Below are 13,233 nucleotides of genomic sequence, written 5' to 3' on the forward strand. Positions count from 1 at the left end.
CGGCACGGATTAGGTGCGGTCCCGGCCTCACCCAACACAGTGCGGTCCTGACCGTGGGGCCACCTTTATGCATTAATTGTATATCCACACCGTCCATCCGTTTCCTCCATATCATTTTAGGTATGAACAGAAAATAGAAATGAAGAAGATAAAAATCTCATGTGGACCATAACACAGGAAACAGTGGTGATTGACCATTAAAAACTTCTTGTGGGCCACGAAAGTTGTGCATCAAGCTGATATTTGTTTTTTCCCTTCATCTAGGTCTGTGTGACCTTCTCAAAATAAACAATACATGGCCTCTAGGAAGTTTTTAATGGTGGGTGTTCAATCAACGCTGTTTCCTATAGTGTGGTCCTCCTGAGATTTGGATCTACTTATGTTTTTTATCATTCCCTACAATGGTCTTTAAAAACGGATGGACAGCGTGGATATGCAATACATGATCAAAGTGTGCCCCAAGGTAAGGGCCGTACTGTGTTGGGTGACGCTGAGGCCGCACCTAATACGCTCCCAGAAATCCGGGCATTTTTTGTAAATGAAAAGCAACTCGAAATTGCAGTAATGGATCTTCCCCCACGGGAGCTTGCAGTTGCGAAACGGACGCTTTTCCTTGGCCGTTGAGGGTACGTTCTAAATGACGATACTACCCTTAAGTATGCTTGCCACATCCGTCAAGCTCCCGGGTTATTCTCGTCAATTGACCCAGGTCTCGGTAAGAAAGCGACAGCCCGTCCGAAAAGTGGGCCACACAAGGAGGTGGCGCCAGCTAGTGAGGAGGAGATCGGTGCGAAGGCTGGCGGCTTAGCGAGGTGATTCGCAGGACACGTTACAATTCATGAGTGGAGCATATGGGGACATGGCCGCGGTCACACGCAAGGTTTGTCCACTCATCGGGTGGGCCACTGGCATACTTTCAACATGAACCGCCCATCATTTCTCATAATTGTTACCCACATGATGAATCTGCAGTACCTGCCTGATTAATGGCTCCGATCTCGCACACGTGTGTAACTGATCTCTCCTAACCATTTCTCAGCGCGAAGAGAACTGCTCGGTCGATTCCCAATAAAAGTTGCAACAAAGGGTACGATCTTGGCCACATCAGAGCAACTTCCGTGCCCAAAAATCAAGATTGTCAGATCACACGTGGGACAAATAGGAGAAAAAAGTGGACTGACCATCAACGGCCAGTACTCAGCTACAATCTTGGCCCACCTGGACTCTTAATGTTGGCCTAGGGTATGGCTCAATGACATCATCTGACTGCCTTCAATCTCACGCACGTTCGCCGGATTTGCACGCGTGCTGCCGATCCCGTCCTTCAATCCCGCGAATCGCTTCATCATTTCTCATGCGCCAAATGTTGATGGTGGTCCCCACCCGGATTCCAAGTGGGATGATATCCGATATAAGACCCGTCCACCGCCATGCTCTTTCAGTTCAAAGCATCCGAACGGAGAAGAAAACCATCTGATATTTTCTCTGTGAAAGCGAGAGAGAGAGAGAGAGAGAGAGAGAGAGAGAGGAGATGAGAGAGATTATCAGCATCCACATCGGGCAAGCCGGAATTCAGGTCGGGAATTCGTGCTGGGAGCTCTATTGCCTAGAGCATGGAATTCAACCGGATGGACTGATGCCGAGGTCCGTAGAATTCTCCGGGTTTTTTTTTTTTTTTTTGGAATTTTAGCCCCTTTTTTTTTGTTCTTTTCTGAAAGTTTTCACCGTTTTCGATTGCTGCTTTGGATATCTTGGAAGAATTGGATGATACTTTATTCGATTTGCAGTAAATCCTGTCTAGTCTTGTGATTTTCGTACCTTTTTTGGTGTCTAAACTGAATTTGTGATGGATTGAAAGGCAATTTGTTCGATCTGTGGAAAATCGGTAATTTCGTTTCGTTATTTTATTTTTATTTTTATTATTTTATTTTTTGCGTTTTTCGTTGTATTTTTTTTTTCTTGATTTACGGAGCCTTGAAATGAATTTCTTGGAAGGAATGTGTTGAATTGTGGATGAAGGATCTGAGGTTGGGATTTTTTTTTTGTCTAGTTGAATGCCGATTTTCGGTTCCAAAGAATTGTGCTGTTTTTCTTCATTTTCTTTTCTTTTCTTTTTGATCCGGACTCCAGAAGGCCTCTTGGAATATCCAGAATTTTTGGTAGTTCCCTGGCTAGAATTCGATTTTGTAGTGATTTTGAAAGAATTTTGTTTTGGCGTGACTTTCATATTTATAGAGTGATTTAGAAAATCTTTTGTTGATTTTCTTGTGTTTTGCTTTTCTTCCTTTTATTTCTACTCCTGAATTGGATGTTTTTGGATGAATTCGAAGGCATCTCGGAGTTGCTGATTTCATTTTGTTTGATTTGTTCGGATTCTGAAGGATTTGTTTGTACTTTCCACACGACGTTATGATTTTTAGAATGAATATGAATGATTATCTTTTGTTCTTTTTTACTATCGAAATTCACAATTCTATATGTTTTAGTTGTATTTATTCAAAATTTTCTGATTGGGAGAGATTGCTGCTTTCATTGTGATTTTCTTAAATCCTAAGAATAAACAAACGATATCTGTTGGTTTCTGATATTTATTAGTTCTCTTGATATTTTGCCCTTCTTGGAAATGAAAAACGCTTGCAGACCTCGCCTAGATACCTACTAGGTTAATTTCTCTAATGTGGGGGAAATTAACCTACTAGGTTAATTTCTCTAATGTGGGGGAAATGACTTGACATGCATGAAATCCACGCCATCCATCAGGCACACCACCCATTGTTTCGCCTTGATTCCAAATATCAGGCTCATTCAACACTCAGTCGGACTACCCCATAAATTTATACATAAAGCCTCTAAATTCACTTGGTATCGTCCACTTGAGTTTTGGAATACTGTGATTTTTGGGTATTTTTTCATCCTAACGAGGCATTTTAGGTGGATGGATTGGATGTCATATAAACACCACAGTAGGCCTTACACAAAATTAATGCTGGTGTCCCATCCCAACTGTTTCCTATGGTGTGGCCCACCTGATTGTTGGATTACATGGTGAAGATGAGGTAGCTTACCTAATGGGTGGGTGGATCTTAGGGAAGTTTCACCAACATGGCTCTTGGATTCGAGCACCCCTTGTGGTGCTAGTGCGCGAGAGTGTGTGGGGTGTGAGTGTGTGTGGGAGGGGTGAGTGTGTGTAAAAAAAGAAAAAATAAAAAAGAGGTTCTTTCGAATTGGATGGTTTTGGGTTACTGCTAAGGTGGAAGAAGTACAACTTGTTATGGTCTGAAAGTATTTATGATGTTGCTCTGATTTATATGTACTTTCGGGAGCATAATCAATTGTCTGGAGGTTTTTTTTAATCTCTTATTGTTTGGAATATATATATATATATATATATATATATATATATATATATATATATATATATATATATATATATATATATATATATATAATGGAATTGAGCCTTTGCATGCATTAGTTGGAGCATAGTTGGGACAACCATTAATTGAGAAGCTGCTCTATTTGCTTCTTCAAATGAGATCTTCTCTGCTGGTGTGTCCACTCGTACATGTGTGCATATGTGTGTCTGTTTGGTCTTTTGGGATGTATATCCATTTCAGAACTAATAGTTTCTGTTACTGCAATACATATGAAATTTCTTAGCTATTTTTCTGGTACAGAATCAGGTATTTCTTGTATTAAAGGTAAACTTTTGGTTTTCTGTCTCCTTGTCAACTAATATTCTTTTCATTGTTTTTTTTTAAAAAAATTTCCTTTTCTTTTGAACGAGTGAAAGTAAATTTTGTTGATGATGAAATGCTCTCCGGGTTATCAGCAAGGTGCATCACAATCCCAAATATGCCAAATTGCCCCCTAAACTGGAGTTTCCTCATGCACACAGGAGATCTTTCCCATAGAGCACGGAGATGGAAAGTGTTCAGTATCATGGGGCTCCTCCTTTGGAAGCCCCACCTGATAGCATTCCCTGAAGTCATCATTGATATATGCATTTCAATGGTTTTGAAGTAACTGTGCCTCTGTAGCCCTCCCAATAAAAACATATTTTGTATTTAAAATCTTTTTTTGTTTAATTTTCAAGGCATGGAACCATTCAGTTTTTTGTCGAAATGTTCCCAATATACATCTGGGAATGGATATTTGTGCAAACATGAAGTTGTAATTATGGTCTTAGGTGTTGACCATTGACTTCGAATTTGTTTTATTTGCGAAATGTTCCCAATATGCATCTGGGAATGGATATTTGTGCAAACATGAAGTTGTAATTATGGTCTTAGGTGTTGACCATTGACTTCGAATTTGTTTTATTTGCAGTCTTGAAAAAAGTTGTGTTTCTGGAGTAGGTTTTTTTCTCTGTGTTCGACTTTTAGGAACACTTTTAACTCATCTCCTCCAATTTGGGAGGACGTTCTGTTTCTGGTGTTGCTCTCCAGTTCACATGTATATTTCTTTGTGGAAAGGATGGAAGCGTCCTAATCCTGAAGAATTCTTGCTGTTTTGGTTGTTGTTGTCTTTTGTCATATTTCTAATATCTATAACTTAATAATCTTTGATTGTATAGTAGGACATCTTGTTGGTGGAGTGTTTTTATAATTGTGCTTGTTATTGATAGAGTTGAAAATGGTTCCTTTTATTTTCTGATTCTGTCGTTTTCATGATGATCATTTGTCTAGATATATGATCATTTATGTAGATATAAATTGATCGTTTGTGTTTGAAGTTCTTGACAAATGTTACCTGGTGACAGCCTTTGTTGATGGATGGCTGAAAATGTTCCTGTCCCTTGAGCTTGATCTTGACAAATTTGCATTCATTAGAAGGATTCAAGTTACGTAACTTGAATTTATTTCTAAGGATTCTCTTGGCTGCAAACGTTCCATTAAGTTGAAATAAGCAGATCTACTGTCTTAAGCTTTTCTTTTTAATGATCATGGTGTGATCCTCTGGTTTGCTCGTCTTTATTTGGATCCAAAAAATTGCTGGTGTTATGGCTTTTGAAACTCAATGATGTTGGAAATCTCATGAGCTCTCTTTTCTCTACAGTGATACTACAGTAGGTTATGGACATGATGCTTTTAATACCTTCTTCAGCGAGACTGGCTCTGGCAAGCATGTTCCAAGAGCTATATTTGTTGATCTGGAGCCCACTGTCATTGATGAAGTTAGAACTGGCACGTATAGGCAACTTTTCCATCCAGAGCAGCTTATTTCGGGCAAGGAAGATGCTGCCAACAATTTTGCGAGAGGACATTATACTAGCAAGTTCCCTTCTTCTGCTTAGCTTTTGGAGTCTGTTAGAGGTCTATGTTTCTTCTACCCTTCTGCGTTTTAACTGTTTTTCGGTTATGAGTTGCAGTTGGGAAGGAAATTGTAGATCTATGCCTTGACCGGGTGAGAAAATTAGCAGACAACTGCACTGGTTTGCAAGGCTTTTTGGTTTTTAGTGCTGTTGGTGGCGGCACTGGATCAGGTTTGGGTTCCTTATTGTTGGAACGGTTGTCTGTGGATTACGGGAAAAAGTCAAAGCTTGGGTTCACCATTTATCCTTCTCCACAGGTAATACTGTATCAGTGATGCTCTTCTATGGATGGTTTATGCTGAATTATTTAGCCTTTTTCTTTTAATGTGTGTAGATGATGCATTTTAGCTTTCTTCTTATTTTCTGTAGCAAGAACAATATGAAATTATTTAGTTGTGATTCTCTTCCATTTTATTCCATGGTGAAATTTCTGTTTCTTTCTTGGATATACAGTTTCTATTTACGGTGTTTGCTAGAAGTTCATAAAGTTTCTGGGCTGAGAATTTTCTGTGTTTGTTCATTGTAGTGTGGATTTCAGCTCATTCGTGCTGTTGTCCTTTTGCAGGTTTCTACAGCTGTTGTGGAGCCTTATAACAGTGTGCTTTCCACTCATTCCCTCCTTGAACACACAGATGTTTCAGTTCTTTTGGACAATGAGGCTATTTATGATATTTGCAGGAGATCCCTAGACATTGAGAGACCAACTTACACCAATCTGAATAGGTTGATATCTCAGATTATATCATCATTGACTACTTCATTGAGATTTGATGGAGCAATCAATGTCGACATTACAGAGTTTCAGACCAATCTCGTGCCGTATCCCCGAATCCACTTCATGCTTTCCTCGTATGCTCCTGTTATCTCTGCTGAGAAAGCATTCCATGAACAGCTATCTGTTCCTGAAATTACAAACGCAGTTTTTGAGCCTTCAAGCATGATGGCGAAATGTGATCCGAGGCATGGGAAGTACATGGCCTGCTGTTTAATGTACCGTGGAGATGTCGTTCCCAAGGATGTGAATGCTGCCGTTGCAACTATTAAAACCAAACGAACTGTTCAGTTTGTTGACTGGTGAGAATCTATAACTATACAAGAATTAGTTGGTAGACTTGTCTTGATCCATAAGCAGTAGATATCTCTACATTCTGATGCTTATTTATGGTTATGATGTATGGATAGCAGCTATCTCGTGCCAATGCATCAATGCAGGTGCTATAGGTTACTAATTTTTGTTGTGGGATAAGGCAAAATACTTCTTTTCTCAAATCTTATATACACTGATTTCTGTTACCATCTCCATTTGCCCATTCGTTTTGTTTTAGATATTTTGTTGTATCGACATCCAGCCCCATCTCTGTTCCTGCATACATGATTTGGTCATCATGGCTGCATGGACACCTTGAATTTAACTTATTAAAATTGAATCTCTTTTGTTCTTCAAGGAAAAGGGGACTGGTGGCTCCTTCGATCAGCATCATCTGGATCTTTCATCCAGTGGGCTACATATAGCCAAAAAATGAATTGGTCAGATGATCCTAACCATCCACTGATCAGACAGTCATGATTGTCCCGAAGGTGTCCATGATGTGGCCTAGTGGAAGAAAACAATCACATTTTCAACCTAGGATGATGTGGGAGCTGGTCTCATAGCCCTTAACCCTATAGTAGCATTCCCCAATAAATAGTTAGATTTGAACAACTGCCAATATCTTGTTGCTTCCTTCGAGTCTTTTTGCTGCTGCTGCTTCTATCTGTAGGCTTTATAGCAGTGGGCTGCAAAGGTCTACCTAGTACTTGGAACCAACTCTTCACTGTCTTCTCTGATATAATTTAGTCTACAGTTTGTCAGATCTCGAAGTGTCAATCCGAGTGATATCTAGTGTCCCTTTTTTTCCTTCACTTCTTGTGTATCAATTGATGAGAATGGTGGAACCGCAGGTGCCCAACTGGTTTCAAGTGCGGAATCAACTATCAGCCTCCAACAGTGGTCCCAGGAGGTGACCTAGCCAAGGTCCAGCGGGCAGTCTGCATGATCAGCAACAACACAGCGGTGGCTGAAGTGTTTTCTCGCATCGACCACAAGTTCGACCTTATGTACGCCAAGCGCGCGTTTGTCCACTGGTATGTTGGGGAAGGGATGGAAGAAGGTGAGTTCTCAGAGGCACGCGAGGATTTGGCTGCTCTTGAGAAGGATTATGAGGAGGTAGGAGCAGAAGGTGTTGATGATGACGTGGATGAGGGTGAAGATTATTGAGGAGTTGCAGTTACATATTGTAGTGTGCTGGTAATTCGCTACACCCTTCCATAAACTTGTGTGTGTCATCATTTACCCATGCTCCAGCTTACAGATGGGTCTGTTTCTCGTACTCTCGTGTATGTGTTTCTAAGAGTTTCTTCTCATGGCAATGATATATCTCAGTTTCTTCTATTAGTGCTAGCAATGATTTCACATCACCCTTCTCCTTCGTTTATGGGTTTTTGCTGACACACCCGAAATGGATAGAAGGCTTTGCTGCACCTGGCAATGTAGTACATTCATGATGTGTTGTCCGCTGCGAACATGCCCTAGCCCAAAAATCAAACTTGTCCAGCTGTGAGGTTGGTTGATTTATTTTAACTGTTATTGGGGAAAAAAAAAAACGGTGAAATCAAACTCCAAATTGAAATGTGGTTATTAATCGAATGTGGTTTGGGATGGCAGCTGTGGAAACCGTGGATTGTCTATTTCACAAAAATATAAAAAATAAAAAATAAAAAGCATCCATATGACATCCTAACTTTGGATTTGTGTCTAACAAATTGATGATTGAGAAGATTAATACATCAACTATCCATATTTAAGTGATTTGGGATATCCTAATCTTAAATGTACTTTGGGAATGGTCCATCCGTAGTGGGGAAAAAGGAAAAAGTAGTCTGGATTAAGTTTATTGTTCTCCTAGTTGCATCGTTTGCTTGGATAGTCCAATTGATCAATCTGAACTGTCTGTTAAGTCCATAATATATTTCATAGGACACAATGCAACTATCACATTGATTGCATCATTCAATCCGTACTTGATTTGACCTTATTTTCCATAACCATCCCTTTGCCAAGCCATGGTTGCCTAACAAAAGTGATACTTTGGTATGAGAAGCAATTCATGATGAGCCAAAATAGATGGATCAAATTTTGTTCATTGGACTTAATTTTGTGTGAACTTCCAATTAAAGGCCATTGTTCAAATGGTTAATATTTGTCAAAACGGTGTGACATTAGGACGGTAGTCCATGCAATGAATATTCGAATATTTTAGATCAGTGGATTGGACCATCCTAATGCAACTATTAGCACCACAACTTCTAGGTGGCATTGCTTTTTAAGAGGTGTAGAATTGATTTTCAATAAATAATTTTATTTTTATGAAATTGTTTATTAAAAATTATTCGTGTAAAATTGATTTCCTAAGAGAGAATTTTTTTTAAAAAATAAGACCAAGCTAACCATCATACAGCCACCACCTGAATCTGAAAGATCTTGAATGGTTGTTCTCTCTCTCTCTCTCTCTCTTTTTTTTTTTTACACACGCGCACACACCCCACACACATATGCTAGTGGAATTTCACCACCTATGGATACTTGAACCCTTGACTGGGTGTTGAAACTCCTTAGAGTCTTACCACCCGAGCAAGAGTAAGGATCCATTGAATGGTTGTTCTCGTGTTCAAGGGGTCGGGCCCACTACACTGGGCATATGCTGTGGGATGCTCCGCCATAATGATGAGATGCTCTAAAAAAAGGCCTATGCAAGTGTTAAGCAGGCCACAGCATGGAAGATGAACATCCATCCAAAAACCTTCAGTTTCATGTATTGGCTCACAAGATGGTTGGATGGACCTTATTTTTGGGGAGTCCAACTTTTGCCAATCCCCCAAGACAGATGTGTCAAATGACACGATGGGTAATCATTGGACCATCTAGAAGGTGGTCCTAGTAGGATCTACACGCTTGATCCCGAGTCAAGATCAGGGGATACGCAGGCACTTAGAGATTCTTATGAAATTACATGTGGCATATAATTAAATCAAATTAAACTGTCTACATTATGGGTTCTAGTTTAAATGCACCATGAACTAAAAATTAAGTTTACTTGATTATTTAGTTATTGGATTGGTAGGCATTCATCAGACAGTTTAAAATGAAAAATATCAGGGGTCCAATTTCAATATAAAAAAAATGTGTCCATAAATCCGGCATTAGGATTGATTAACCAATTTATTTTTTGTACTGTTACTTATGGACACATACTGTATCCGAGATTAATATTGATCAGCCAATTTATTTTTTGGTTTACTTGGAAAATAAAAATGCATGCCACACGTACCATTCAGTGTTTATGCTGCCAGAGTATCAAATATCAGTTTCGAGCCATTTGGCTGATCAAATTGGAGAGGAACCTTTTTTAAATAGGAGCATGCACCCCCGGTTGGATGTGGAGATCGAACACATGTCAAACATTTATCAGGTGGGGTACACCATGAACGTACCATGGGCCAAGAATTATACTGTTCCACTGATATTTCGAATCAAATTTGTATAAGAAAATTTCTGTAAAAAAAAAAAAGAAAAAAAGAAAAAGAAAAAAGAAGTAAAACAGTCCAGATTCAAGATGCATGTTTATCTCACTTGATGTGTGTGCTACCCTGATTTAAACGTGGCATGTTCAAAGTGCTTCCTACCTGATGAATGGCCAGGATTTCTGATACGTGTGCTGTATACATGTAGCCTCTCTAATCACGTCCACCTCTCTAATCACTTCCTATTCGAGTGGTGGTGGGGATCTGCGTGATCTTTGGGTGAATCCAACTTGGCTTAGCTGGACAGGAGGGATAACACCCAGCTGGGCACATGCGCAGAGGAACCGAAATCCGTGCGACTTGCCAGTAACGTGGCGTTACTAAAATCCCCTATAACCCTGTGAGTCCCACCGTGATGTTTGTATTATATTCACTCTGCCATACATTTCGCCATCTCATTTTAGGACATGAGCCAATATTGGGAGATACAAAATTTAAGTGGGGGCCACATCACAGGAAAGAGTGGAACGTCCACTGTTGAAACCTTGTTAGGGGCCAGCAAAGTTCTGGGTCACGCTGATATTTGTGCTTTCCCTTCATCAGGTGGGAATCACCATAAGAAAGGGTTGGAGGGCATATAAACATCACCGTGGCCCTCACGAAAATATTAATGGCGGGCGTTTCCATCCGCACTGTTTCCTAAAACGAGATGGTAAAAATGGATGAACGGATTTGGGCGTGACACAAACATCAAGGTAGGCCCCACAGAGCTAGCCTTACAGGGGAGTCCTCTAGCTCCCGGTTCCAGCCTTACAGTAAAACCTGCCTGTATGCCTCCTAAGACGACTGCTCCCACGGTTTGTTCTGGATTGGCAATGAGAGGTCGGGTCGGTTCCTATGGAGAAGGTTGCATCATGATCTTATTGAACAAAACTTTGCTCTGGGGCCACCTTCGATCTGTTACAAATCAAATCCGTCCATCATCTGCTTCCCTCCTGTTCTCATTAGATCCCATAAATAAAACTAACTCAAAGCTCCTTCGGTCCGCGCGATGTAAAATCATGCCCAAAACTTATAAAATCACCTGATGGGCCCGGATGAGTTATGGAATGGCAAGTTTCTTTGGAGTGCACCATTCATCCAGGCATGGCACTTCATTTGAATCGATTGGATGCAATATGCAAAACAAAGTTAGCACCACAAACAATCTTCAAGGTTTGAATGGTGGGAGTCCTCATCCCAACTATTCCCTTTGGTGTGACCAACCTGGGTTATTGATTGGGCTGATTTTTTGTGATAGGGGTTGAACATGGATGAGCTTACCTTGTGGGCGGATTGGATGTGGGATTTATACTACGGTAACCACTACACACAATATGTTGTAGCACAAGCTTATTCTACAACATCGAAGAAGAACAGGCCTCCGATCAGCCGAACACGTGTTTGAGATCGGAGCCTTTCATCAGTAGTTACCCACTTGTAATAAGTAACTGGGATCATTTACCCGATTGCAATATCCCAATAATCCTACCTATAGCAGTTTGGATCACTGAAACATGACCCTATATCCAAATAATTATATTTAAACTACACATATACGTCAATCAGTTACCATTGTGTCTCTAAACCATTATTAGGGGCCCTTGGATTGGGCCAACGAGCTGGGTGGGTCATTTAACACTGGCTCTAGCCCAGCCCAGCCCTACACAAGCTTGGGTCCAAGCAAGCCTCAGGAGAAATTTAGAGGCCCAAGCCCTAGGGCCAGGCGCCCAGCCCATTGCCACCATTGCACATGGATACAGCTCCGCTAGAATACAACCCAGCGTATTGCAAGGGGGAGCGGATTAGGTGTTACCCTTATTGTAGGGCCCACCTTGATGATGTGTTGTATATCCAGTCCGTCCATCCGTTTTTTCCAGACCATTTCAGGACCTCTTCCCAAAAATTAAGCAGATCCAAATCTCAGGTGGACCACACCACAGGAAATAGTGGTGATTGCCTCAGAGTTAAAATTTCCAAAGGGCCCATCGTCAGGTTTTTCTCATGCTTATTTTACATCCAACCTATTGATAATGTCAAGAAGACCTGGATGAAGGAAAAATACAAATATCAGATTGATTCAAAAACTTTTGAGGCCCACAAAAAGTTTTTAATGATCATTCATCACTGTTTCTAGTGGTGGTATGGTACAAATGAAATCTTCATCTTCTTAAGGTTTGTGATGGCGTTCTAAAATGATATGGAAAAACGGATGGACGGTTTGGACATACAACAAATACATCCATTTGGGCCCCGCACTGGGTGTTACCCGGGTAACAGCTAATCCGCTCCCATTGTAAGGATAGGTAGGGACTTCAGCCAATGGATCGTCTTTAAATGATACAAATCGCTTATATGGATGGGCCTTGCCTTAGATTGGGAAAAGCCACGAATTTTTTTTCTTTAAATGGAATGTTTTTTTAAATCTCCAATCATTCGAATCTCCTTTCCCTGCAGACTCCTTAACAGTTGAATAATTCAAGGGTTGGAATATGAGCCTTTTTCTTTATTTTTTTCCTTTGTTATCATCCATCTATATTGAGGCCCGCGTGTATAAATCATAAGCCCCAACGATGGGGCGGAGACTTTGAAATGCATGCATGCATGTCTACCCATTCATAGATACACCCGCATGTATAATTATAAACCGATTGAGGGGGCGTTGACTTTGTCGGCGATGAGTAAGTTCTGGTGGTGAACTGGTATCCAAATGATCGGGTCTAATATGCAAGTGGCATAAGCATGATGGATACATACCGTTCATTTTTTTAACCCAGCTTTGATACGGCATGAAGCAAATATCAAACTATTCACACGATCTTTGCCATCGATTGGAAGTATCTGGTCCTTTTGATCTCAGCCGTTGGTTACGATTACCCAACTTGTATGACTTTGTGGAACGCCTACATAACTAACATAACAATAGAGAGAGCACATGATTCTTTCTTATAGCCACCTAAGTTACAGATTCCTAGTTGTATCCGGTACTTGGACAATCCCATCGATCAATCTGGACCATCCATTAGGTCCAGCACACATATACTGGTCCACCAGGCAAACAAGAGATCAATGATCTGATCCATCTGTAACTTGATCTTCTTTTTTCTATCCATCCATTTTCCAGGCCATGGATGGGATGGTTAGGATTGCCAGATAAAAGTTATTTTTTAAAACCACAGTTAATTGATGACAGCACCCAAGAAATAGATGGATTATGCCTATTTTTACTTAAATGATACTAAATGTCCATTTCACAGGCTTTTGATCGGATGGTTAGAATCGTTTGACGAACGCTGTGATCTTTTGTGTGGTAGAAAAAT

At 40.4% G+C, this 13,233-nt stretch overlaps 1 protein-coding gene and 1 long non-coding RNA gene across 2 annotated transcripts; one reads left to right on the top strand and one right to left on the bottom strand.

The window, feature by feature from the left end:
• The first annotated feature begins 1,433 nt into the window (after positions 1-1,433).
• On the top strand, positions 1,434-7,745 carry LOC131222644 (tubulin alpha-5 chain). Its single transcript, XM_058217795.1, has 5 exons — positions 1,434-1,644; positions 5,059-5,273; positions 5,372-5,571; positions 5,880-6,388; positions 7,256-7,745. Exons 1-5 carry the CDS (start codon positions 1,532-1,534, stop codon positions 7,569-7,571), a joined length of 1,353 nt encoding a protein of 450 aa, XP_058073778.1. The 5' UTR covers positions 1,434-1,531; the 3' UTR covers positions 7,572-7,745.
• On the bottom strand, positions 2,607-2,831 carry LOC131222645 (uncharacterized). The gene is made up of 2 exons (XR_009160135.1): positions 2,693-2,831; positions 2,607-2,655 (listed from the first exon to the last, which is right to left on the bottom strand). It is a non-coding gene; the product is annotated as an uncharacterized LOC131222645 (long non-coding RNA).
• Positions 7,746-13,233: the final 5,488 nt, after the last annotated feature.

The sequence above is a fragment of the Magnolia sinica genome, chromosome 13 (assembly GCF_029962835.1).
Source record: "Magnolia sinica isolate HGM2019 chromosome 13, MsV1, whole genome shotgun sequence".
In the NCBI taxonomy this organism is placed as follows: Eukaryota; Viridiplantae; Streptophyta; class Magnoliopsida; order Magnoliales; family Magnoliaceae; genus Magnolia; species Magnolia sinica.